The 26,087-nt window shown below is 51.7% G+C and overlaps 6 protein-coding genes across 6 annotated transcripts; 4 read left to right on the forward strand and 2 right to left on the reverse strand.

The window, feature by feature from the left end:
* The first annotated feature begins 1,742 nt into the window (after positions 1-1,742).
* Positions 1,743-6,411, forward strand: P168DRAFT_290930 (phosphoribosylformylglycinamidine synthase). The gene has a single exon (XM_024837319.1). The coding sequence runs from the start codon at positions 1,920-1,922 to the stop codon at positions 6,000-6,002; it is 4,083 nt and encodes a 1,360-aa protein (XP_024692406.1). The 5' UTR covers positions 1,743-1,919; the 3' UTR covers positions 6,003-6,411.
* A 226-nt stretch (positions 6,412-6,637) lies between these two features.
* P168DRAFT_270367 (putative gamma-tubulin complex component GCP5) lies at positions 6,638-9,575 on the reverse strand. The gene is made up of 2 exons (XM_024835205.1): positions 9,357-9,575; positions 6,638-9,279 (listed from the first exon to the last, which is right to left on the reverse strand). The coding sequence occupies exons 1-2, from the start codon at positions 9,426-9,428 to the stop codon at positions 6,694-6,696; spliced, it is 2,658 nt and encodes an 885-aa protein (XP_024692407.1). The 5' UTR covers positions 9,429-9,575; the 3' UTR covers positions 6,638-6,693.
* Positions 9,576-9,578: 3 nt separating this feature from the next.
* P168DRAFT_270369 (glycosyltransferase family 15 protein) lies at positions 9,579-11,596 on the forward strand. The gene is made up of 4 exons (XM_024835206.1): positions 9,579-9,927; positions 10,019-10,282; positions 10,339-10,957; positions 11,013-11,596. The coding sequence occupies exons 1-4, from the start codon at positions 9,786-9,788 to the stop codon at positions 11,167-11,169; spliced, it is 1,182 nt and encodes a 393-aa protein (XP_024692408.1). The 5' UTR covers positions 9,579-9,785; the 3' UTR covers positions 11,170-11,596.
* Positions 11,597-11,831: 235 nt separating this feature from the next.
* P168DRAFT_290933 (cytochrome c oxidase subunit VI) lies at positions 11,832-12,773 on the reverse strand. Its single transcript, XM_024837320.1, has 3 exons — positions 12,419-12,773; positions 12,158-12,275; positions 11,832-12,084 (listed from the first exon to the last, which is right to left on the reverse strand). The coding sequence occupies exons 1-3, from the start codon at positions 12,473-12,475 to the stop codon at positions 11,966-11,968; spliced, it is 294 nt and encodes a 97-aa protein (XP_024692409.1). The 5' UTR covers positions 12,476-12,773; the 3' UTR covers positions 11,832-11,965.
* Positions 12,774-14,347: 1,574 nt separating this feature from the next.
* P168DRAFT_270376 (elongation of very long chain fatty acids protein) lies at positions 14,348-16,198 on the forward strand. Its single transcript, XM_024835207.1, has 3 exons — positions 14,348-15,038; positions 15,102-15,384; positions 15,437-16,198. Exons 1-3 carry the CDS (start codon positions 14,628-14,630, stop codon positions 15,790-15,792), a joined length of 1,050 nt encoding a protein of 349 aa, XP_024692410.1. The 5' UTR covers positions 14,348-14,627; the 3' UTR covers positions 15,793-16,198.
* A 5,886-nt stretch (positions 16,199-22,084) lies between these two features.
* On the forward strand, positions 22,085-24,104 carry P168DRAFT_290937 (uncharacterized protein). The gene has a single exon (XM_024837321.1). The coding sequence runs from the start codon at positions 22,376-22,378 to the stop codon at positions 23,789-23,791; it is 1,416 nt and encodes a 471-aa protein (XP_024692411.1). The 5' UTR covers positions 22,085-22,375; the 3' UTR covers positions 23,792-24,104.
* The last annotated feature ends 1,983 nt before the right edge of the window (positions 24,105-26,087 follow it).

Raw genomic sequence — 26,087 nt, forward strand, 5'->3', positions numbered from 1 at the left:
GTCCACCATTCTCCCTTTTCAATGTCTTTGTGCAGTACACGAATCTGGTTTCTGGAACAACCCAGACCAAATTTTCTACATTCGAGGTGGCATATCTTGGTTCGGTGCCGGCACGGGTGCTCGAATATTCTATTCTGTACCTGCTCTACCCTCTACTCCGGGTCTGAGGGAGAAGAAGGCGAATGTCCCTCCCAGTGTCAAACCCCTTTTCGTTGCTTGCGATAAGGGTGGGGGGAAAAGGAAAAAAATACAACAATAATCTAGTGATGAGGGTTCCATTTTCTGGACCCCTACCAATTGGAAGAAATTTCTCATCATTAACTGTGGATCTCTGGTCTATAGAATTTCATATTTTGAAGGGAAAACGGGACTGTCACCATTGCTCTTTGTAGTAATCCACTCCTCAACTGTGGTCCCCATGGACCCTTGTCTTGCCTGTCATTCGCGAATATCTACCCATCATTATCAATTAGTCCTCCGAGCTACACGGAATCGCCCCTAGGTAGCAACCCGTTTGGGTCTACAAGTCTTAGGGCACATTCCAGATTCTGCCTGGCTTAGGCTGCCGTTGTGGGTCCGTTATAGCTGCCATGGTGGAGTGGCCGTGAGTCTTTTTTTTCGGGTAGTGGGTACGACGTGCAGGAATACTAGTCTATAAACTAGGGACGAGGTCGACTACATCTTTTGAGGTCGGTCTACTTTTTGCCGCGCATGCCACTTATCCACCCGTGGCACCCAGTAGCCACCGATCTCAATAATGTGTCTAACCTCACCATCAGGAGGGGTTGCGTTCCGGTTCGCAACGTCCGTGCCATGGGAATGGAACCAAGATCAACAACTGTTGGTCTGTCACGCCATAAACTATAGAACGGTCAATGCTATATGCTCCGTATACTACGAGTTACTAGGACCGTAGGCCCTACGAACTAGTAGCTGTTATCAGGAGACTTGATATCACAGGTGATATCAGTGGAACTACTACATCCAGTGTCGACTAACCTGTTGCCTAGTCGTCAACGACCATGACGATTGCCAGAAACGGGCTGTGGCAACCACGGGGAGTGATTCCAAACCGGTATCGCCAACATAAGGGAGATATAGCCCTTGGGGGGTTCCGTTGGCAACCGAGATGAGCTTTGGTAACCGTGCATTCCATAGATAGCACTGGAGCATTCCGTACTTACGATACCGACTAGGTTATTGTTCTCCGATCTCTTGCGATGGCAAATATCGGGACATCTTACCGTATCGGGTAATATCTCAGCCACCCGTTCCGTTGGTCGATAATGTTCACCGTTGGATACGCTTGGTACTTTTGATATACCACTTCCTTGCTCTCATAACAAATACTTTCGATCCGCACAGCTCGTTCTCGGATCAAGACGATGCAGAGAAAACGGTTTCATATTGGATCTTCAGACCCACTTTGGGACTGTCTTTGCTGGCTTGTCGGTCGGAAGAGATCTAGATCGTGAATTGTAGCATTGGATGCCATACACTACCGTAGGTAGAGGTATACATACATGGTTTACAGATTGTCTACACTATGTACACCAGTGAAGTCGAGAAACAACAGCTGCATCCTGAGGCATCAGCAATTCGGACTTTTGGTTCTTCCGTTTATCTCCCACGTGACAGATAAGATGGGCCGATAAGCCGGAAGAGGACTAGCGCGGGGTTTGAATGACTCAGGCATCCAAAAAAAGCGTCCCGGATTTTCATCTCGCATCGTCACCGGACGAGCAAGCTCATCGTCTTGTCCGCCGTGCTCCATTCCAACTGCTGAGCGTACGGCTTTGTTGGAGGTCCAAATCCCCTCCAATCTGTCATCTCTCGACTGTCCAGGATTTAGCTATCCTTGATCTGAAACTCATACCCGTCCCGTCCCCTCCTCCAACGGGTCGAGTCGTGCCTTCGTCATGGCATCATCTTCCAACTACGTGACCATCCCCGGATCGGTCGCCTTCTCTCATTCGCGTGGACACGCAATTGCTGCCAGTGTTGGGGCGCAGGATGTGCGCGCCCAGTGGGTCCACTATGTGCATGCTTCTCAGCCCTTAGAAGCTGCTCAACAGGGCGTCTTGGAGCAGCTCCTGCACTACGGTGATATCACCGACATTCCTGCGTCGTTCAGCGACGCCGATGGTCCGCATGACGATTTCTATGTCTTCCCTCGTACCGGTACCATCTCTCCGTGGAGCTCCCAAGCGACCGCCATCGCCCATGTGTGCGGGCTCCGCAAATATGTGAAACGCATCGAGCGGGGTATCAAGATCTCCATTCTCCGCACCGACGCCGAATCATACAAGCCCGGATACCAGGATATCCTGCATGACCGCATGACGCAGATCATCAGCCAGGAGGAACCGGACTTGCATTTGATGTTTTCCGAGCACAGCCCTCTCCCTCTCGAGACCATCCCCATCTCTGGCTCCGACATGTCCCCGAAGGAGGTCCTGCAGGAAGCGAACAAACGGCTTGGTCTGGCCTTGGAGGAGTCTGAGATTGACTACCTGGCCGAGGCTTATGGTCCCAACGGTCCGCTCGCTCGCGACCCGACCGACGTCGAGCTGTTCATGTTTGCCCAGGTGAACTCGGAACACTGCCGTCACAAGCAGTTCAATGCTTCGTGGGTCATTGATGGCAAGCAGATGCCCAACAGCCTGTTTGCCATGATCCGCAACACCCATAAGAAGCATCCCGAACACACCGTGAGCGCCTACAGTGACAACGCTGCGGTCCTGGAGGGCGCCCCGGCCGCCTTCTGGTCCCCCCACCCCTTCACCGGCGAGTGGAACCACGTCAAGGAGGTCGTTCACTTCTTGGCCAAGGTCGAAACTCACAACCATCCGACCGCTGTTTCGCCGTATCCCGGTGCTGCTACCGGCTCCGGTGGTGAGATTCGTGATGAAGGAGCCGTGGGTCGGGGCTCCAGACCCAAAGCCGGTCTGTCGGGCTACTGTGTCTCCGATCTTCTGATCCCGGGCTTGAGACAGCCCTGGGAATTGGATGTTGGCCGTCCCAGTCACATTGCGAGCGCTCTGGACATCATGTTGGAGGCTCCCATCGGCAGTGCCGCCTATAACAACGAGTTTGGGCGCCCTTGCATTTCGGGATACTTCCGTACGTTGCTGACGGAGATCGACGTCGGTAAAGGCGAGAAGGAGCTCCGCGGATACCACAAGCCCATCATGATCGCGGGTGGTGTCGGGACCGTTCGTCCCCAGCATGCCATCAAGACGCCGGAGACGGTTAAGCCTGGTGCCTTTCTTGTTGTCCTGGGTGGTCCGGCCATGCTGATTGGGTTGGGCGGTGGTGCCGCATCCAGTATTACCTCCGGAGAGGGCTCCGCCGATCTGGACTTTGCCAGTGTGCAGAGAGGCAACGCTGAGGTCCAGCGCCGCGCTCAGGAAGTGATCAACGCGTGTGTCGCCATGGGGGATAACAACCCGATCAAGTTCATCCACGACGTTGGCGCTGGTGGTCTTTCCAACGCCCTTCCCGAATTGATCCACGACTCCGGTCTCGGTGCCACTTTCGAGCTTCGGGAGATTGACAGCGCCGACCGTAGCATGAGCCCCATGCAAATCTGGTGCTGCGAGGCGCAAGAGCGTTATGTCATGGCCGTCGGGGAGGACAGCATGAACAAGTTCACCGCCATTGCCCACCGTGAGCGCTGCGGCTTCTCGGTCGTTGGTCGCGGTGGCGGCACGTCCGAGGAAGACAAGAAGCTGATCCTAATGGATCGGGAATCCAGCGAATATCCCAAGCCCATCGACCTGCCTCTGTCGGTTCTCTTCGGCAAGCCGCCCAAGATGACCAGGGTTGTGGACTCCCGCAAACTGAAGCTGCCCGCTGTCGACGCAAGCCTCACTTCCTACCTGCCCTCTGTGGCCCCCAACCACCTGGAGCTCCTTGGTGAGGCCGCCAAGAGAGTCCTGTCGCTCCCCGCCGTGGGCTCCAAGTCTTTCCTCATCACCATTGGAGACCGGACGGTCGGTGGTCTCACCGCGCGCGACCAAATGGTTGGCCGCTGGCAGACCCCGGTGGCAGACGTCGCCGTCACGGCCACTGCACTGCTTCAGGGCGTGAAGACGGGCGAGGCTATGGCGATGGGCGAAAAGCCCACCCTTGCGCTGATCTCTCCCGCTTCTTCCGCACGGATGGCTGTTGCGGAGTCGCTCATGAACCTCGCCGCCGCGGACCTGGTTGACCGCCTGGAGCATGTGAAACTGTCGGCGAACTGGATGTCCGCCAGCAGCCACCCCGGAGAGGGCGCTGCCATCTACGAGGCTGCGGAGGCTATCGGTATGGACCTGTGCCCCAAGCTGGGTATCAGCATCCCTGTCGGAAAGGACTCCATGTCCATGAAGATGAAGTGGACCGACGAAGCCAAGCAGGCCAAGGAGGTCACCGCGCCTATGTCGCTGGTCATTACTTCGTTTGCTCCCGTCGGCAACTACCGCAAGACCTGGACCCCGGCTCTCCGCCGCCCGGAGGAAGTGGGCGATACCGTTCTCATGTTCGTTGATCTTTCGTTCGGCCGGAAGACCCTGGGTGGCTCTGCACTCGCGCAGGTCTTCAACCAGGTGGGCGATGAGTGCCCCGACGTCCGCGATGTTGACATCTTCCGCGATTACTTCGACGCCACTCAGCAGCTGCAAGACGCGGGCATCGTTCTGGCCTACCACGACCGATCCGACGGTGGTCTCTTCACCACCCTCGCCGAGATGATGTTTGCCGGTCGCTGCGGCGTCGAGGTCATGCTCGACAACATCTGTGGCGGCACCGACACCAAGAACCTTGTCGAGACGCTCTTCAACGAGGAACTGGGCGCCGTGTTCCAGGTCCGTAAGGAGCACGAGATCCAGTTCCGCTCGTGCTTCGCTACCTGCGGACCCCCCGCCGGCCTCATCCACAAAATCGGTCGCGTCTCGGAGAAGCACAAGCAGAACCTCACCATCTACCAAGGCCACACCCTGGTGTACCGCAACGGCCGCGCCAACCTGCAACAGACCTGGGCCACCACGTCGCACAACATGCAAAAGATGCGCGACAACGCCGCCTGCGCCGACCAGGAGTTCGCCAGCATCCTCGACGACGCCGACCCCGGTCTCTCCTGGAACCCGACGTTCGACCCCAAGGACCGGGCCCTCCCCATCATGACCAGCCTGAGCCAGTACTCTCCCTTCAGCAACAAGCCCCGCGTAGCCATCCTGCGCGAGCAAGGCGTGAACAGCCAAGCCGAGATGGCCTTCGCCTTCAACACAGCCGGCTTCTCCGCCGTCGACGTCCACATGACAGACATCATCGCCGGCCGCGTCTCCCTCTCCAGCTTCGTCGGCCTCGCCGCCTGCGGCGGTTTCTCCTACGGCGACGTCCTCGGCGCCGGCCAAGGCTGGGCCAAGTCCGTCCTGCTGCACGAGAACACGCGCACCGAGTTCAAGACGTTCTTCGAGCGCGCCGACACCTTCGCCCTCGGCGTCTGCAACGGCTGCCAGTTCCTCTCTCGCCTGAAGGCCCTCATCCCCGGCGCGCAGCACTGGCCCAGCTTCGAGCGCAACGCGAGCGAGCAATACGAAGGCCGAGTCGCGCTGGTCCGCATCACCGATCCGGACCCGTCGCGCCCCAGCGTCTTCCTGCACGGCATGCACGGGTCGTCTCTCCCGATCGCCGTCGCCCACGGCGAAGGCCGCGCCTCGTTCGCGCCTAGCTCCGACATGACGCCCCAGTCGTTCGTCCGCGAGGGCCTCGCCCCCGTCCAGTACGTCGACAACGCCTCCCTCAAGCCCACCGTCAAGTACCCCTTCAACCCCAACGGCAGTCCCGAGGGTATCGCCGGTATCCGCAACGAAGACGGCCGCGTCCTGGCTATCATGCCTCACCCCGAGCGTACCGTCATGAACGGCATCGCCAGCTGGCTGCCTGCTAAGGCTGAAGAATGGGGAGACATCGGACCTTGGGGCCGTGTGTTCTTCAGCGCGAGAAGATGGGTTGGTTAGAATGTTTTTATCCAACAAAAGGAAAGAACAAGCAAGAAACACAAAAAAAAGGTCTTCAAAAGCTCATCAAAAAAATAAAGCAGCTTGGCTGTCCTCTCTACCTTTGTTAGAAGGACACCTCGCAGATTATCTTCATATGTTTATCAATTTATTTCATTTTATTTGTTCATCCATGTTAATAGTATCTCTTTATGTATATGCTTTTTTTTACTTAAGGGAAACAGACTTGGTGGAAGACATGTGTGGTACATGATTTTTATTTCTTCACTTTACTTCTCTTTTTCTTTTTATTCTAGCTTCTTTTTTTTTCGCTCACGATTCAGGATGATATGGTTGGCATGATGATTGATTGTTTGTTTGTTTGATATCTTTACTTTACATAGCTTAGGCTACAAAATGGAATAGTGCATGTTTATTTTTTTTTTTTCTTTTTCAGTACCGATGTGTATTCAATCTTCTTGAGGAAAAGAAACTTAAAGATAAGATGACAGTAGATAGCTAGACATTTTAAGGTACCCAATGGACGATAAACTTGACGCAATTCGATCGATCTAAAATGGTATTATTTATTGATAATACATTAGAAAGCGCATCCTGCGCTGTCAATCCTTTCATTATCAATTCATTAATCAATTATCAGTATCATCACCATACATATTACAGACCAAATCCAGAAAGATAGGTAGGTATTTTACACCACCGCAGACCGCGCCTCCCGCCTCCAATCCAACTTCTCAGCCAACATCTCCCAAGAAAGTTGGCCGTCGACGCGGCCGATGCCCTTCAGTCCGGCAGCGAGGAAGCCGACGAGACGGTGGAACTGGTCCTTTGTGTCGCGCAGACGCTGGTCGTAGAGTGTGTCGTGGAGGGCGATACGGCGGTTGTTTTCGATTTCAGTGTCGTCGTCGTCGGATTCGAACTCGGATTCGGGTTCGGATTCGTCTGAAGTGTCATCGTCTTCGGTGTTGTGTGGCCTTTTTTGGCGGGCTGGTTTGATGGATGAGCTGTGGCGGATGTATTGGAGGTTTGCGAAGCTGATGGAGAGGTCAAGGAGAGAGGTGGTGGCTTGGAGGAGTGGGGCGAGGTTCGCGGAGAGGAGAAGCTGGGCTTCGAGGGAGGAGAGGTAGGCGTTGTGGGCGTCGATCATGGCGGTGACGTCTTCGGCGGCGGAGAGGGATTTCTGGAGGGCGAGGGTGGAGGTGGAGATGACGAAGTCGGTGAGGTGGCTGTAGAGGGTGTTGAGGAACCAGAGCATGTTGTGGTGGAGTGCGTAGCTGAGGGAGTGGGCGTTGTGCTGGACGGTCCTGTCGGCTGCGTGCCGGGCGTATTGTTGGACGATGGTGTGTTTTGCGCGACGGATCTGCATTAAGAAGATGGCGATTCGCTGGTAGCGCAGGATCGCTGGTTTGGTGATGATGTTCGCGATGGGCCAGGGGAGGACGTAGTCGAAAGCTATCATGTCGAGCATACTGACGGATCGGCTGCTGCTAGCTTGGTCGCGCGGAGAGTGGGCCTCGTTGGTGCGGACGATGAGTCGTGAAGGGTCGATGAATGGCAATGCGCTGAGGGCGCTTTGGGCCACATCTGTGAGGAGATACCGGTCTCTCCAGGCGCCTTTGCCGCGGTCGATCAGGTCAAAGATTTTGTTGTCGATCGGACTGAATACGCTCATATCGCGGCCGAAGTAAATACATTCCAACGCCTGGAGAGACACCCACAGTCCGCATCGTTTGTCGAGCTCCTGGCGCAGTAACGCTGACGTTAGGGAGTGGTTCTGATCAACTATTTTCCCAAATGCAGACTCAAACAGCATGTAGAATGGGAGGTAGCGAGCTGATTGACTGTCAGAAAAGACGTCTTCGAGAGCGAGCGATGTCTTTCTCGGGGTTCCCACGTCGCCATCGTATGCGTTGAGGTGACGCAGGAAGACCATGCTTTTCCCTGTGATGAAGATTTTGTGAACAAGCGGGCGGATGAATTTCGGCGCATTTACTAGTCCAGATGCATCGTCCAGCGAGTACCAGTCTTGCCACAGCGTGCGTAGGTCGCTATCGGAACGACTTTTGTGAATAAAAAACGACTTTTCCGACGAATCTTCTAAAAGGCCCGCCTCCATCCATAAACGTATTGGGCGTGCATAAGTTTCGAAGCATGCAAAAAAGAGCTCTGCTAAAGACATGAACTCGGCGTCGTCACCAGCGGCCTGCAGCCCACAGACCTCGTCGTACAGTAGATCGAGACATTTTATGGGCTCGTTAGATCCGCTTCGGAATTGCGATACAACCTCTGCCAGCAGGAGGAGAAGCTTTGATTCTTGACGGACGTCTTGGCACAGTTGCAACAAACTAACGGTGACTTCGAGGTTTCGCGACAAGTACCGTGATTCGATACGTGACAAGTAAGCATCAAAACCACCCAAAATAGCGTCAATACGCCGATGAAACGTCTGCATGTACGCGATGCTCTGCGACGTTTGAGAAAACCGCCTGAGGGTGTCGATCTTGGCACCAGTTGAGCACAGCTCCCGCAACAATGCCACCAGGACACCGTTGGACAGATGAGCCAATGTGTACCTGCGATCCACCTCAATACTATCGTCCAAGCGCCAAAACAGAGACGTAGGTAGCCCTTGCAGCATTGAGATGGTCTCTCGTACCATTTGAAGCTCTGTGATCACACGCGACGAGATTCCATCCTGCTGGAGACCGTCGGCGTGCTTCTCTTCTCTCCAAAATTGCGCACTCTTGATAGAAGCAACAAGATCTTCATCCTCTCCGGACGAGAAAACATCCTCAGAGATCACATAGTCCTCTTCAGGAGCCACCGAACTTTGAGGTCGAGTGCGCGGTTCGTCTCTGTCACTGGACAGGGACGTTAGATCATCCTCGGACGAGCTCGCCCCGTAATCTACGCTTTCCCATATATCGTCATCGCAGTATGCAGTGCCGGCGGGATCTATATCAGACCAGGAGAGACCCTTTGCTTCTGGTTTCGGCGCGACTCTCTCCAGGCGATCGACAGTCGAGTACTGCGCAGGACGATTCGCAAGCTGCAGGAGTAAAGAGAGGATTTCCGGAAACCACGAACTGCGGTGCTCCTCCAGCTCTACCAAGCGCAATCGTAGAGCGTCCGCCAAGTCATCCTTGTCGAGGACCTGAAACTTTTCCTGCAGACCCTCGAGTTGTTTTGCGACAGCGAATTGGTCAGTGCGGGGATGGGCGTTGGACCTGAGGGTAGCCTCTGCCCGGCGTTTGAGGGACTTGAAACGAGGATCATTCTTCCACCTATTAGCTGGGGTCGTTTCAAGATATCGGTCGATACCAACTGTCTGAGAAGGAAAGTCAAACTACATACAATTCGATCAGGTTTCGCGACAGCGGTGATTAGCTCCTCCGTTAGCGTGCCCACACTGGCAACTACGGCCATTCTGGGGGCAACTGTAAGAAGTCTGAGCCAACGAGGACGAAGAAGAGGCGATCCGTGTAACGAGGCCCCATATCAAGGACTTCTTCCCTTCTCCTCTTCTTTTTTCCTTTTTTTCTGTTTCTGTTCCGACGAGATGACGCGGCCGTGACGGAGCAAGGAGGAGAGACAAGACAAGCGTGGGATCATTAGGGAGAGATCCGCTACTAATCCACTTCGGGCGGTCTGGATGGACAAATCGTCCCTGATAACAATCGGCCTCATTGATTATTATTATTACTGCCTTCTGTCTCTTTCCCTTCTTCCCCCACTCACCACCTCCCCTTTATTCCCCCTTTCTCTTTGCTCTGGCAAGCCATCATGGCCGTCGCTAGACCCATTCGCATGCTGGGTGCAGCATGCATCGTTCTCATTCTGTTTATGATCTTCCAACTCAACAAGGAACCGGAGTCATCTAAGGGGGACAATGTCGGAGGCTTGAAATCCGATCCACTGTTAGCGCGTACGTACCAACTGGATTCCTACGGCTTGCGATGACTTCACTACCGTCGAGGTCTTTCGTTAGATTGTCTTACTGATACGCTTTCATCTAGGGACCGGAGAACCTGAAGGCGAACTGTGGCGAGCCGACGACCACGACTATGCCCCCGACAGCCCCAACTCCGCGCGCACCAACGCAGCGCTGATCATGCTCGTCCGGAACGAGGAGATTGATGAGTTGATCCCAACGATGGAAGATCTCGAGCGGACGTGGAATTCCAAGTTCAACTACCCCTGGATCTTTTTCAACGACAAGCCGTTTACGGAGGACTTCAAGAAGCGCACGCAGGCGGTCACCAAGGCCAAGTGTCAATACGGTACGTTGCCATCCGAATAATGACATGGGTTTTGGATTCGATCTGACACGATGCAGAGGAGGTTCCCAAGGAGCACTGGGACGTCCCCAGCTGGATCAACATGGATCTCTTCCACGAGTCGGCGGAGATGCTGAAGGAGAAGAACATTCAGTACAGCGACAAGGTCTCGTATCACCAGATGTGCCGGTGGAACAGCGGCATGTTCTACAAACACCCCGCCCTCGAGAAGTACCGTTACTACTGGCGCGTTGAGCCCAACGTCAAGTTCTTCTGCGACGTCGACTACGACGTGTTCCGCTTCGTGGAGGATCGCAACATCACCTACGGATTCACCATCAACCTGTTCGACGCTCCCCAGAGTATGCCGTCGCTGTGGCCCGAGACCAAGAAATTCATCGCCGCGAACCCGTCCTACGTCTCCGATAACAACATGATGGCGTGGCTGACGGACGACCAACTCCGTCCCGACCACACCCAAGACGCCAATGGGTATTCCACCTGCCACTTCTGGTCCAACTTCGAAATCGGAGACATGGACTTCTTCCGCGGCGATCAGTACACCGCCTACTTCGATCATCTCGACCGTGCCGGTGGTTTCTTCTACGAGCGGTGGGGCGACGCTCCCGTTCATTCGATCGGTATAGGGCTGTTTGCCGATGCAGCCAAGGTCCACTGGTAGGTAGATCGTTCTTCAAGAGATGACTCCCCTGCTCACTAGTTTTTTTCACAGGTTCCGGGACATTGGTTATAACCACATCCCCTACTACAACTGCCCCAACTCGCCCAAGTGCTCTGGCTGCACCGCGGGCCAATTCTACGCCGGCGAGCCCTTCCTGGCCAAGGAGGACTGCCGTCCCAGCTACTTCAAGCACGTCGGGACACACTAGACTATTGATCAAGAAGTCGCCAAATTTCTCTTGCAAAAGCATCGTCATCCTCGTCCTTATCATTGCATCTCAAAAGCCCAGTGATGAATCACTCTCAAAAGCGACAGGAAATGCCTTGCCTTCTTCTTTCCCTTTCTATTTTTTCTTCCATTCTGGTTTACGGCAAAATTCTACCTATCTGTTCATACAATATCCAACCTTGTTCGGCGGCGTTATGGGATGTGGCTTTCTTTTTCTTATTTTTCACTTCATCTCATCTATTCCATTCTCTTTCCCTGTTTTATTATCTTCAGCTAGGTATAAGCCGGCCGCTTGATGCTCCTTGAAGGAATCCCAGCCGGCTGTTTCTTATGTATCTATATTTTATATTTTGGGATTCTGTTCTTTTGTCTTTGATGTCTGATTTAATCTTCTGTTTTGTTATTAGTGTAGGATTGTAGTTTTGAAAGTAGTATTACTACAACTACAAGAAAGAAACAATCATAACATAATAAAGAGTAGGTAGGCAAAGCAACAAAGCTAACAACACACCTGCATTCTAACAAATCGATATAATAATGATGAAAAAAAATAATAAAAAAATAGAGAGTATGTATACAGCTATTCTTCTTTCCTATCTCTTTTTTTGTTTCTCAAAATCGACGGGAAAAACAGACAACGGACCGATACAAAAAAACACAACCACAACCACAGAGAACCAAGCAAAACAACAGCACGTCAACAGACGTTGCTTGTTATATGCTTATCCCCCTCCAAGAAATCACAGGCTACTATGATGGCAGTGGAATGAGCGAGTTTACTGCTCATCGGGGTAGAGCTCCTCGCGAAGAGCGACGCCCAGCTCCTGGCGGAGACCTTCCAGGCTCTCGAGGTATTGCTTGTACTGTTCGGGGGTCTCGACCTTGGCTTTGATACCTATTATTTGGTGGTCAGTGGTTAGTAAACGGCTTCGGTCAAGCAGAGACGAAAGAGACTGGGGAATGCGCACCCTCGAAGACGCGGACGGCGGTAGGGTAGTCGTTGACCCGGCGGGCGGCCTTGAGGGCAGCGGTGAGGACCTCCACGGAGGGGACGAGATCGTAAGCGAAGCAGTTGTTCAGGTTACGCTATTTGAGGGGAGCGCACGTATTAGCGGGATGACATATTCCGAGGTGGGGATATGAATATAAAATTGTCTCGTCGCGTTGCCGATTGCGGTGGTGTGCCCGTAGGCACGATCGGAAAAGTAAACCAATTGTGCGCAACATACCTGGAGCTCGAAGACATCCTGGACGGTGTCGAATTCCTTCTCGAACCTAGTGACCATTGGGATCAGCGGATTAAATCCCTCGGGCGAATTTATCGGGGAGAAAGGATACGGCAATCTAATCCGATCCCGACCCCTAGATCATATAGCCTCGGAAGGGGAGGGCGTTCGGCGAATGTCGATCGAAACCCAATGGCAAGCGAAAATGGGGGAGACCTACCGGGAAGAGAACTCCTCGAAGGTCTCGTCCTCGTGGTGGCCGGAGCGGAGCTTGCTGGAGGTGCTGAAGCAGGGCCGGCTGATGGGCAGAGCGATGGGAGCCTGCAACCGGGACCGGGGCACTTGGGGAGCTTTGAAAAAGCCGGCAGGGCGGACGGCGCGGGAAGCGACACGGAAGATGGAAAGAGACGACATGGTTGTCGAGAATTGAGGGTGTGGAGGGGGAGGGAGGGGGGAGAGGGGGGGGGGAGAAAAGAGGGACTTTGGACTTGGAGATGTGGATGAGGTTTGAAGTCAGAGAAGGGCAAGTTGACCAAGCCGGGCTTTGGCACTAAGACAGAGTAGGATTTTGCGGGTGGTGTGAGGTTGGTGGTTGGATGCCTCAGGCGGGTGTCCGGTCAGCCCGTCATCGAGGTTTGATGCCTCAGTGCCTGTTTTCGCTGGCCGCTCCCGTGCTTGCCCGAGGCCGCTGCTTGTGTGTGCCTGAGGCAGGAGTGGTGATTGCTATCTGCCGCTGCTGATTGGTCCATGCGGTGTCAGACTGACTCGGCTGCTGATTGGCTGGAGAGTCTCTCGGGCCGTTTATAACGCCGGCCATGAGATAATGCCTCAGGCTGCTGCATCCTGCATCCTCATGCGGGATCTACAGTACAGAGTATATGCTCAGGACCAGGTACGGAGTATCAGGACCCCTCGATCCTCGGCAGTCGGGATAATACCCTTGTTCTGCAGCTGTTACGCAGGGACCCTGCGCCTATTTGAGACGCGGTGTTAGTGAACTCAATTACTTCCATGGTTTCCTACCACAACCGATATCGCCATCGGTATGATTGGAGTTCTTAGGTTGTGGTGGCGTTGGGAATATCCAGTCAATTTCCAGTAAAGCTTTTCTGCTTGGGACAATGTTTGAGTCTGAATCTGCACCTTTTACGTCGGACGGTGCGGTGCACTTAATGGTGGTTTATCGTCCTACGTGTACCCGTAGAAAGCCCCGATATATATTTGTAACCACCCGAAATGCTTAAATAGCGGGAGTATGAAACACCAAACTGAAAGCCGTGTTTGGGCTCCATCGTCCGAGGATCGAGGTCTTTAAGTACCACCTTGGAAACACCGGAGTGTCTCACCAGGTACGCCATCCAAGTTACCCATTGCGAAGGGACTCTAATTCAGTGCAATCTGTCTATATCGGTAGTCTAGATGGATCTGAGTCGGACGCCATTGTCTTCCCCGCTTCTTCGATCCGGGGTAGTCCATGCATGTGAAGATAATCCAGTCGAAAGGAACTCATCCTGGCAGATCTTCGAGGTTGTTGATGATGTCCCGAGCATCAATCCATCCATGTCCTTGATTGTACCTGTAGGTAGAGGAGGTATATGCATGTGACGAGGGATATACCTCCGTTTCATGGGTAAAAGTGTAGGGTCGACCCCTCACATCGGAAGTAGTAGATAAACGACATGCATATAAAGTCTCTCAGAATGGAGATTCTGGTTCAAAGAATCCTGATCAGAGTTGACATCTCCAGCTTGAAGTAGGTAGTATCTTGAGGTTCCTCCCAGGGCTACTTAGTGTTGCGGATCGACTGCTTACCTAAGGGATTTTCAGATTTTCCCCCTTTTTCTGCAGGCCGAGGCGTTACTTTTCTCTCCTGACTTGACGGAACGGAACCGGTGGAACGCTGACCTCCATTTTAAACTGTTTTCTTCTCTTCTTTCTCCCTTCTGTCCTTTTCCCACGTCTCTCTCTCTCTCCACTGTCCGCAGTTTCCTTTCCCTTTTCTCTCCCTTTCCTTTCTCCTTCTCTTTCTTTTCCTTTCATTCTCTTTCGCCTTTTCTTTTTTTTCCTTTGGGCTCTCTTCTCCGCGACACTCGTTCTCCCTTGCGACCCGCGATCAGAAAAAGTCTCCCCCTCACCGGTCAACTGCACCAACATCGCTCGTTCGTGAAGCGTTGTATATTGGGTCGAAGTGATTTTGGGTTGGCGATTCGTCATGGATTTGGAATTCCTCAAGAATGTGCCGCGGCCGACAATTGATCGGCCGTTTGGCATCCACCTATGGCCTATCTTCGACAAGGCGTTCGAGATGGTCGTCGGCTATCCCGCCAGCGAGTTCGACTTCAAGGCCGGCGTGACTCCCATGTCGACTATCAAGGAGACGGTGATCGGACTGGTGGCCTACTATGTCATCATCTTCGGTGGTCGCGCGCTCATGAAGAACCGCGAGCCCTTCAAGCTGAACTTGCTGTTCATGATCCACAACTTCTACCTGACCGCCATCAGCGCCACGCTTCTGGTTCTGTTCATCGAGCAGTTGGTGCCCACCATCTGGAACCATGGGATCTTCTTCGCCATCTGTGACCACAACGGTGGTTGGACTCAGCCCCTGATCGTTCTCTACTATGTAAGTCCGCCGCGCTGAACCCGACGGGGAAACCGACGGGGAAACGAGACTAACGGAGAACAGCTGAACTACCTGACCAAATACCTCGAACTGCTTGATACCGTCTTCCTGTTCCTCAAGAAGAAGCCCTTGACCTTCCTCCACACCTACCACCACGGTGCCACCGCCCTCCTGTGCTATACCCAGCTGATCGGCTTGACCGCGGTGCAGTGGGTGGTGATCGACATCAACCTGCTGGTCCACGTCGTCATGTACTGGTACTACTTCCAGAGTGCCCGCGGCATCCGTATCACCTGGAAGGAATGGATCACCCGTCTCCAGATCATCCAGTTCGTCATCGATCTCGGTAGGTCAACCCCTGGCGCGTTACCACCACCGTCATATGCTAATTTGTGCAGGCTTCGTGTACTTTGCGTCCTACACCTACTTCACCTCGTCCTACTTCCCCGAGCTGCCCAACATGGGTGTTTGCGCCGGAGAGGAGTTCGCCGCGTTCGCCGGCATGGGCATCCTTAGCTCCTACCTCTTCCTGTTCATCTCGTTCTACATCGCCACCTACAACAAGACCAAGTCCAAGGCTGGCCGTCCCCGTCGCAACACTGGCCGCCAGGCTGTCATCGACATGGCCAAGTTCGAGGTCGCCCCGGCTCCCGGCGCGCAGGCTGCTTCCGCCAACGGCACTGTCCCGTCCAACGGATCCGCCGTGTCGACCGGACGGTCCAACGGGCCCGTCACTCGCTCGCGCAAGGCTTAAATGCTGTGCGCGTGGCCTACCAACGGATGAACCTCGCGAGAGGGCCATCCGACCGATCTGCAGCAGCAGTTCAACCACCTTCCCTATTCCACACATTCCGTTCGACCACCGGCGTTTGGCTTTGTCCCGGGTGTGATGAACCATTAGACAATCCTTTTGCATCTGGCCATTTTGGGTTCAAGTATTATATTATCATTTAATGAATGACCATTATGATACTGGTCGCGTTCGTGGCCAGCCGATGCATGCCGTCCGCATACGAGGGCTCTACGGGAGATTTGCTTCTGAGGCGTTCTCGCCTCCAGTGTATTCTAGATTTGGTTTTCCCCGAGTATGCGGCGGCGGCTGCGGGCTTTTCCTTCTTGTTTCCTTTTACTATTCTTTTTTTTTTTTTTTTTTCCCCCCCATTCTTATACTTTGTTGATTCTTATGGCGGAGTTTATCGCTATGGCAGGTAAATATCAAATAATTACGGGGGTGTATCGGTATCACCTGTTGATGTATATAGAAGTGATTACATGGATTATGCAGTTGTTTTGGTTGCTTGATATATAGTAGAATCTAGAGCGACTATTCGATATGCCTCAGTCTACTTAACTGGAAGCGCATCCGACCAACCTCAGGTAGGTATATCCCGGAGATTCGCATCACCTTACAAGCCAATTCCCTCTGTATGATCCTGACAATGGCACACAAGATAAGCGTAGGGCAGGGCCTGTCTGGTAGGACAATGAACACATCTCTATTCAAGTTGGGACCTGTCTAGGACGGATGGATTTTGCGCGTGGGTTATTGGGTACCTAGAGTAGAAGACGATGGCATCTACTGGAGCCCAGTGAGGGAGGTACTTGGTACTTACTACCTTGGATATCCCGCGAGCGAGTATATTTTAGCTTGGTGAATGAGTTGTCAATTGATAGTCTGTCTATGTATGGTATTCTTTAATCCAGGGGAAATATGAACAAAAGGGTAAAACTGAAGGAAAAAGAAAGAGAGAGAGAGAGAGAGAGAGACCAGCCATTCCATTCAAATCCATCCAAACCACCACCCCGCACCACATTCATTCCTCCCCCCGCTCTAGCTGAACTATTCACGTTTCATGATGTACTTACTTCCTACTAAATAACTCCTGGGGGGGGGGTTTGAACTCATCATAAAGAAAAAAGAAAAAAAAAAAACACAAAAAGAGAGTGGAGCGCAAAGCCCGGACAACCATGTGGCACCTACATCAACAACCCACCCACCCACCCACCCACCACCATGGAATCTAAAACTGACGATGATGCACTCATCACATAGATACCTAACTACTGAGGAAAATTTGGGTAAGAGAGTAGCTCAATTCGGAAGATTGACTACTTTCACTCCCCAATCGAGCAAGCCGTGACCAGATAGGCAGGCGACTAATAACGATCGACGGGAGGACGAAACGCCCGGTGCTGCGGGGGAATGTTTCGGCCGGGGTTGGGGAGGGACCTTCGGAGATTTTATCCTTAGTGTCTTCTCTTTTCTTCGTCTTTTGTGGGATAGCTTCTTTCTGTAGGATGCTTGGGTGTTTGATGTGGTGGGGTTGAGGGGTGGGGGCATTGCCTTGATTTTGGGGGGGATTGATTAGTGGCTAGGACTTACTTGGGTAAGGGTATTGTTTTGACTGTTTGGTTCTATGAGAACTGTAGTTTTCCGTACTTACCTGCTTACTACTTACCAGTAGTTGGTGGATAGTGGGGAAGGGGGATTGAAGTGGTGTTTCATGTGGATGGTAGTATATATGACATGTGCTTTCGTGATGTCAATGGTGTTTTAGTTCTTGTCGCTAGACTGAATTGTCATGATGATAGCCAGATGATAGTCAAGATAATCATGATGATTGTCATAATGGGTGTTTTGAGTGATATAGTACAGATTTCTATTGTCTATATAACATGTGAATCTTTATATCAGTGTATACACACTCTTCGTACTCTCATTGCATCATCTGCTGACTACTAGGTAAAAGATAAGTATCCAGAGATTCTATCCTGTCCATTAGGTCATAGTGGACCAGGATACATGGCCAACTAAGTATATAATCGATGCACCTAACTAAGATAGCATCCAAGCAACACTACCCAACTACCAGGACAACACCCAAGACACCCAGACCAAGGAGCCCCTAAGCGAGCCATTCGGCATCTCTTCATGCCACGTACCAAGACAACAGTTCCAGACCTAACTAGCAAAGCACTAACACGGTACCTTGTCCGGCATGTGCACAGGACTCCATTCCCTGCTCTGGGAGGATTCGGCCGTGTTAGCTTGGTCGACTTGGAAACTGCCGGCGCCGGACGCTTAGTACTAGCTGGTGTTGAGTCGAGATCTGGACTCAGGTGAGCTGGAGTTGTTTTTCCTATTGTCGTCATTGTCATTTGGTGAAGGTGTTTATACTTTGGCAGGGGTAGGGCTTTGATCAGGATTGTGTCGCTCAAAGTTGAAACGGGCCGTTCTTCGTGCTAGGCCAGTGTTGAAGTGTGTTCTAGCTTAGCTTTCTACGTTGGATAAAGTCAGCTGAGGATAACCCTGTACGTGCGTATGACTTGAAGAAACTTCGTCACTATCGACGTTTATCCAGTTGACTATCTCTGACCGGCACGTTCTCCCTAGCTGGAACCACTTTGCTGTATCAAGCAGTATATCCGATATATTGCTATGCACTAGGGAAGAACCAATAAGGGAATGCGTCTGTACCACTATCAAGGTACGGAGAGACAATTACTGGCTCATATATCGCCACCCCCTTATCTCAGACTACCTAGATAGATAGACTACGTAGACTACCATATGATAAAGATAATCCCATCAAAGCGATCAGCAATATCAGCAGCAGTTACAGAAAGAAAATGCTAGGATGGTGATAACCGGAGGACCAGACCTAGTGTTACCATGAGACTCGACTATCCTCGAGCATGGATCGCTGGAAATTACGTACCAGTCCTTCAGCATTTCTGACCCCTCTCTAATCCCTACCAGGTACCACTCTATAATAGCACTATATCGACCGGGTATGTAGGGCTAGCAAGGTACCAATATATCAACCCACCTTCATAACTTGGTGGAGTGTCTTTGTGCCTTGGAGCCTAAGATAGGGCTAAGTATTAAGGGCGCGCATAATCCATCACTTGCCCCTCCCCTCCCCCCCCCCCATCATCCCTCTTTCGCCCTCCTCACCGAATAAGAATGGCCAAACCCATTCTTCACCCTGTTAACAGGCACTGCCGCTAAGCCTGTCATGATCTGTCACACTGTCACGCCCCGTTCAAAACTGGGGGAGGAGGAAAAGAAGGTGGGACGACGGTTTGGCGGTGACCTGCATATCCAGGCGCGGAAGGCGCTGGATCCAGGACCGGGGTGCATAGCGCACTAGGTATAATTTCCCCCCTCTCTCTCCTCCGTCGTTATTCCGATTGGTGTGGTGGGTGGTGGTTAGTGGGTGTGGTGGTGAGGACAGGATTCGAATTGGGACCGCTAACTAGCTAGTTGATCATAACGGAGCGACCTGATGAATGTCCGGACGTTTTGTCAGGGGCGTTAGGCCCCGGTTTCTCCGCATGTCGATCAATTATTGGGGGGGTTTATTGGTTGGAATTGTATATGGGTTTTTGGTGGTTTTGTGAGATGGTTTAATGATGTGAAATCGAATTGATTTTTGTCGACATTGAGGATTATGATGTCTTCCGATTATTGTGTACGAGATGATCTTTCTCCGTCTTCCTTCAATTAAGTTGGGGTAAACCCCCGCTTCGCGAGAAGGGGCGGGGGAGAGGTCGAATGGATATGGTTCCTGTACGTACTGTAGAAAAGAGGGGGGATGTCGGGGCGCTTGGCTGGGAAAGTATAGGCTGCAGCTTGCATCTGCTCCCACCACCGCAAAGTTAGATTCCCTTTTTTTTCTGTAGAATACCCACCTAAACTCAGTCCCCAAACTCAATTGTGCTTGGAGTTTGAAAGCGAATCCCGTTTCATGTCTAATCCTGCGGGCTGTCTGGGGAATCAACGCGAGAGGCTGGGCCAGTCGTGGACGCCACGATGCCGGGCCGCAGATGATACATACTCCCGAAGGCGCACTATAATTACAATTGACCGAGTCTATTGACTCTGGGATGCGTTTGAGGATGGATCTGGCAGGCTGGAATCAATCCAGTAAGGGAGGAAGAGGTGTAGGTCACATCCTAAAAATATCTTCCAGCCACATTGTATACTCGGGGACTACTGCGTGTCTCCTTTCAAGAAACTACGGTTATTGATATGTTAGAGGTGACCGAGGAGGAGTGCACTGTAGTCGCGTCGTTGCACTCGTTGTGCTCCGTACACTGGAGACGTTACGAAGATGACTCAGTTATGAACATAAACCCAAACACAATGTTTCACATCGCAACCGCTGTTTGTTCCTGCAGCTTTGCCGTGCGAACCCGCCGGTTTTCTCCCGGTTTCTTGCTTGATGTTCGATGAGATAGACGGTCCATCTCAGCAACCCATTCAACCATCTCCCTATTCACAATTTGGTACAGATGGTTTGGAGAACCATCAAACAGACGATGATGAATTCCAAGTGAATCGACCTCGTCATCGGATGACCATCCGAGGTGCGGGAAGGAGAGCTGTGGAGATACAAAACTGCAAGGGTTCACTGGTTCTGCCGCAGGGGAGTTTGGCCTAGATACTTGGTCCCCCGAAGAAGTTACGGTCCTCGAAGGCTCCAAATTCTCCGATTCGTCCGGTGTTGACCGTGCATTTCAAGCGTGGAGTCCAGTCCAATCTAGTCCACCAAGGGGATAAAAAAGACCCAGTTGTATTGTACGGAGACATACACTGTACAATACACAAACCGGACACGGTTCAAATTAACTTTCAGGGGAAGCCCTTCTCGCAGTGGTCAGGGTTTGAAGGACAGAAAATCCATGATCAGAAAATGCTACCGGCGTGTTTGAGTTAGACGGGAACTCCACTGGCCGTGTAAGTTGACAATCGACTTCAGGGGGAGGAATTGACCTATCAGAGGTGGATCTTCGTAGAGTTGTGCTTGTCTCTTTTTGTCAATTCCCTCCGTTAATCTAGGATTGCACTATGAATGCCGCCATAATAAACCAGGTCAATATCAAAGCAAGAAAAACAGTGGATCCGGAACCAAGAAAACGGACCGAATGGAAGGGGAAAAGTCCTCCACACCGCCTGATTCTTCCGGGTGGGTCTCACCGCCCGGTGCCTCGTACATCTTATTATTTATTTTTTTTATCTTCTGTATTGTATTCTATCCACATTCTACAGTTCTATCATCAAGGATCCTCTATAATCTATATTGATATTATATCGTATCTGTTTATACATACGATCATCTCACCATATCTCCAATGCTGACCCTGTTAATACTCCGGTTAATGCTCCTATCCTAGCGTCAAACAAACCAGTCATGATCCATCTAATAGATCACCGGCTTACGTTCATGGATCCATGACTATTTCCTCATTCGGTTGAACGGCCCTTGGCATGGACTTGGATTGACCTGGATTATTCTCCATCTTCCTCACCTGATCCTCCACCAAGTGATCAACTCGGCAGTTTAGTATCAGCTTAGTGTCTGCCACTGATTCATCTGATTGCCTAATCCAGATGCCAGCGCGCACTGGCAATCTAGATGCTGCCACCAACATCTCTCCACGTCTCTTCTCGATCCCACCGTGCACTGGCCTCTTCAAGCTACTGTATGGACAGCTCACGTTGATCTGTCAACTCACCATACATTCTTTCTGTCTATTCTTTCCCCTCTCTTGAATTCTCTCTTCCCTTGTACACACCCTCCAGTGGATAGTCAGGAACCCATGCAAGGGAGGTAACGGCTCTCCCTCCGGTCTTGCAGGAGGATACCGTATGATACTGTATACTGGAATTCTGCACGTGTGTCTTTTATCTCTCCTTTAATAATAAATATATTATGATTATATTACTTTGATTTTTTTTTTTTTTTTTTTTTTTGATTATCATTGTTGTTTTATTATTATATTATTTTATATTTTGTTTTTGTTTTACAGTTCCTGCGACAGTGGATCCCTCCCAGTTCTTGACCCAGTCACATCGGATCGTCCAGAGACATCCAATCCATTCGAATCCACTGCCAATTGATTACTCTCGTCGTACTTCAAGTCACCGCCAGGGTCCAAGCATACCAGCCCGTGTGGGACAAAAGAGGATTCCATTCCACTCCTGTTCCTGTTCTAGCCTATTACGTGGGATCCGTTCCTCGATCTCCTCTCGTACCTCTCGCTGACTTTATATTGCATGTTTTATATTTTACATTCCCACTATCTCATAAGTCTCTTCTTTCCTCTCTGGCGGTTTCTCTCATATACCATTCGTCCCTCCTGTCTGGCGCTCTTCTCTTTCTTTCCTTTTTCTCTTCTTTTCTGGACGGATCATCCCTGCCAGACAGGTTCTCCCAACAACGCCCTCTTCATTAATTCTATACTCCTAATTGATTGATCTCTTTCACCCCGTCTTTTGTCTGATTTGTTGCACGGGCGCCTGACCCTGCGTGCGTTTATTGTCGCCGACCATGTATCCGAATGACTGCCTGGACCTGGACTATATGAAACCACAACAACTACCACATAGGTACGACTCGGAGGAGGAGGATGTCTCCGAGTCAGAACACAGTGCCCACGATCACGCCTATTCGCCCGTCGAGTCTTACCAACCGCCCGAGCCCTTCGACTCTGACCTGAGCGCCGACGAGCTGTCCAATGTCGATGCGACGGAGCCGTCCACCTATCCCGGTCTTCTCTCCCCATTCCCCTCCGTGGGCAAGGCGTCTCGCCCCGTATCCATGGACACTCTCAAGCGTAGTAGCGGCGCCACCTTCGTGGCGGACTCGTATATTTTCGACCATGATGACGACGTGATCATCGAGCTTCCTTCTCCCAACTCCACCTCGCCCCTCCACTCGCCCATGTTTCTCCAGCCGACCGTCTATGTGCCTCCCGAGTCTCTTCCGTCGAGGAGTCCATCGTCTGGTTCCTCCGCGTCGAGTTCCTCCGTCGACGACATGGACGTGCTAGTGGCCGAGCAGGTGACCTATGTCGAGCCGATCACCAAACCGCATCTGATCCAGATCAGCCCGGGGAAGTCCTCGATGGACGAGGACGACGGCCCCGCGCACGCTCTGAACCCGCTCGGTATGTCCAGATCGGCCCTGAAGTCCGCACCCTTCCTGGACCACGAATACTCGCCAAAAACCCGACCCCGCCCCGACAGCCTGCTGTTGAGCGCTCGCCGCAGCCGACAGCTCTCTGGGCGGATTATGACGCAGCTCGAGCGAACGCCCTCCCACGGGGCGGATGCAGAGACCAAGTCGGGCGCCGCCACCAAATCGGCGGCCGATGTGCCTCCGATCCCACGCCCGCTGTCGCTGCACTCGCGCTCCATGACCTTCTCTCGCTCCAAATCCGGCGCCCCGGAGAAGGGCCCGCTGTCGTTCGCAAAGAACCACCTCCGCCGCCCGCCCTCGCTCCAGAGCCTGCGGAGCCCGCACTTCTCTCTCTTCCCCTCCCGCCAAACCCCCGGGTCCCGGGAGGACCACCGATCGGGGTCGTACTCCTCCACCAGCTCAGAGTACTCCCCCAACACTCTCTGCCCGCCCCCCTACTCCGCCTTCCCGAACCTCAGCCGCGACCGCTCCGACTCGAGCTTCAGCGGATTCAACGGCCCCGCCACGCGCCGGCCGTCCATGCCCATGCTCGGCGCGCTGAAAAGCCCCGGCGGACTCAGCACCTGCTCGACCAGCAGTCTGCGCTCGGAGGTGGACAGCGTCTACGAGGCCGACCGACAGGAGGCAGACCCGCAGCCGCGCCACAAGCGAGTCAAGAGCCTGAAACGCAGCAAGCACCCCAAGGAAGAGACAGATCCGTCTGCTAAGAAGTTCATGGGCTTTATGTTTAAGAGCAAACGCCGGTCAAAGATGCTGAACGCTTGATAATGCCTACGCCTATGCTGCCACGGCTATTTTGTTTGGAATGATCATATACACGATCTGTTGGCCATTATACTGTTAATACTGTCTTTTCCTTTCGATAGCCTGTCTCTTTCTCATACTTTTGTTTTACAAACGGTGGCGTTCGGTATCGGCGTGGTCGGCTATTTGCTTACTTCGGTGCTTTCTTTCTTCCTTCCTTGCTTGCTTGCTTCTTTCATCCTTCTTACTTACTAGCCATCCACTACTCAATTGCATTGAGTCAGTCAGTACGTCCGTTCTTGTATTATAGTATACCGCTTCAACTTCAATTTACCGATAGTGACCGGACCCTGGCGTGGTCATCATATCATCTATTCTCATCTAGACTTTCTATCCTACTTTTCTTAGCCTAGCTCTACACATTCCATATTCTACATTCTATAATTTCTTTTTCCTTTATCTTCCTAAGTAAGCAGAATCTATCTATCAACTCCGTGGAACATATTCCCGGCCCCAACAAGCCCCACCCTACCCTGAGCAACCCATTCTTTGTTGGTCGCACACACACACATACACATACATGCCGTACGACCAAACTAGAGATCCCATGTACCACCGACCCGAGTACCTAGACCGTCCCGAAACACAACGCGAAGCACGCTACTCGCCACTAGTTGATTGAACGGATGCGTGCAGTACCTATATCCCGGGATGGGGACTGACTGACTGAATGAGTAAGTGAGACTGCACTCACTGCAGTGAGAAAGTAGTCGGGGGAGACTGTACGCCGTACGACAAGGGTAGGCGCATTTCTGGAACGAGTGAAGGAAAGTTTAAATCGGGGATTCAATAAATTTTCATATCTGGTGATTTGAGTTTTCATGAGAAGGGGGACGGGTCGGGGTCTTGAGTTGTGGGGGTTGATCTTTTACTGATGGTGTAGTATGTGTCTATGTGGATCTACAAGTAGGGTTAGTAGGGTGGACGGACGGGGTGGACTGCGCCGGGGTTACTGCATGTTGTTATTAGGAGATTTTACGGATAGATTGGGGGATAATATAATATAATATAATGTAATATACAATATCATTAGGATAAAAAATCATCAATAACAATAGATACTATTTTCTCATATCTAGCTCCAGGGATCTAGTACCTGGTAACTAGTCAGTATGCTACGTGGACATCCACCATCCTCCCATCCCTCAACAAGGCGCAGGCGCAGCCAGGCACAGTCAGCCCTAACTATACTATTATCGTATAGTATATCTCACTAACCACTTCAGTCACGAGCCGCAGATATTCCATACATTTGATCATTTGATGAACTGTCTTTTTCGTCTTTTGCTTTTCTCTGCCCTAGACGAGGGTTTTTCATTGAATACATCTGACTGTATGTTAGTGGCGCTTTGGTCAGGTCCGAATTCGTATATTACAACCACGACTACGGTGAATTTTTACCCCGGTGTGAGGATGAGGAGGTGTGGAGTGGTAGGCGAGTCAGGTTTACCATATCTGACTCGCGAGTTGGTTATCTGCCTACGGACTATCTATTTTGCCTACCTGCTCACCTGCCTATCTAGGTTACCGCCGGTGTGTCTGAGTAAGTTCTTGCAGTGATAGGATCGTCTTACATGAATCAGGCTGTGGGATTGACACGGGGATAGTTGGAGTTGGAGTCAGTGATAGTAACATGGAGTCCAATCCTTTGGAAACGCCGGATGACTGGGTTATGGGAGTGATTGACAGATACGAGTCATGCTGGTTTTCAGCTTTGATCTGATTATTACCTGTGAAAAAGGGAAGGGGTATTTGTTATTTCTCAATGATACCGATTTTCTCTTCATCTAGACCATGCATTGATGCGGGGAAATGTGGGGTGCAGATAATGACTGGCATGTTTGTCACTGCCGCTGTCCTACATACTCTTCAATTGATCAATTAAATATGTTGTCAACGGCTATCTACAATGAAGAGAATGGTAAAGAAGGAGATGATGAATGGAATAGTCACGGAGTACTGCATATGTATAGCAATCAATCTGCAAACAGCAGTGCGACGTGAAAAAATTTCATCATTCATGGTTGTCTGTCTTTAGAGAGGGAGATGTAGTCTATTTAAACCTTCCCTCTCCTGCTCTCCCTCTTGTATTCTCCCAATGAGGTGTATATATACTGCTTTTTACTCTCGTCATAGAATATGCTTATACCACTTATCCTTGAGCTCAGTACGACACTGCTATAGAACTGTGGAACAGACAAGTACGTCTAGAATAACAAGGAGAGCTGGGGAGCTCTTCATGAAGTCAGTCTCCCGC

Source organism: Aspergillus campestris, assembly GCF_002847485.1.
Source record: "Aspergillus campestris IBT 28561 chromosome Unknown P168scaffold_7, whole genome shotgun sequence".
Taxonomy (NCBI): domain Eukaryota; kingdom Fungi; phylum Ascomycota; class Eurotiomycetes; order Eurotiales; family Aspergillaceae; genus Aspergillus; species Aspergillus campestris.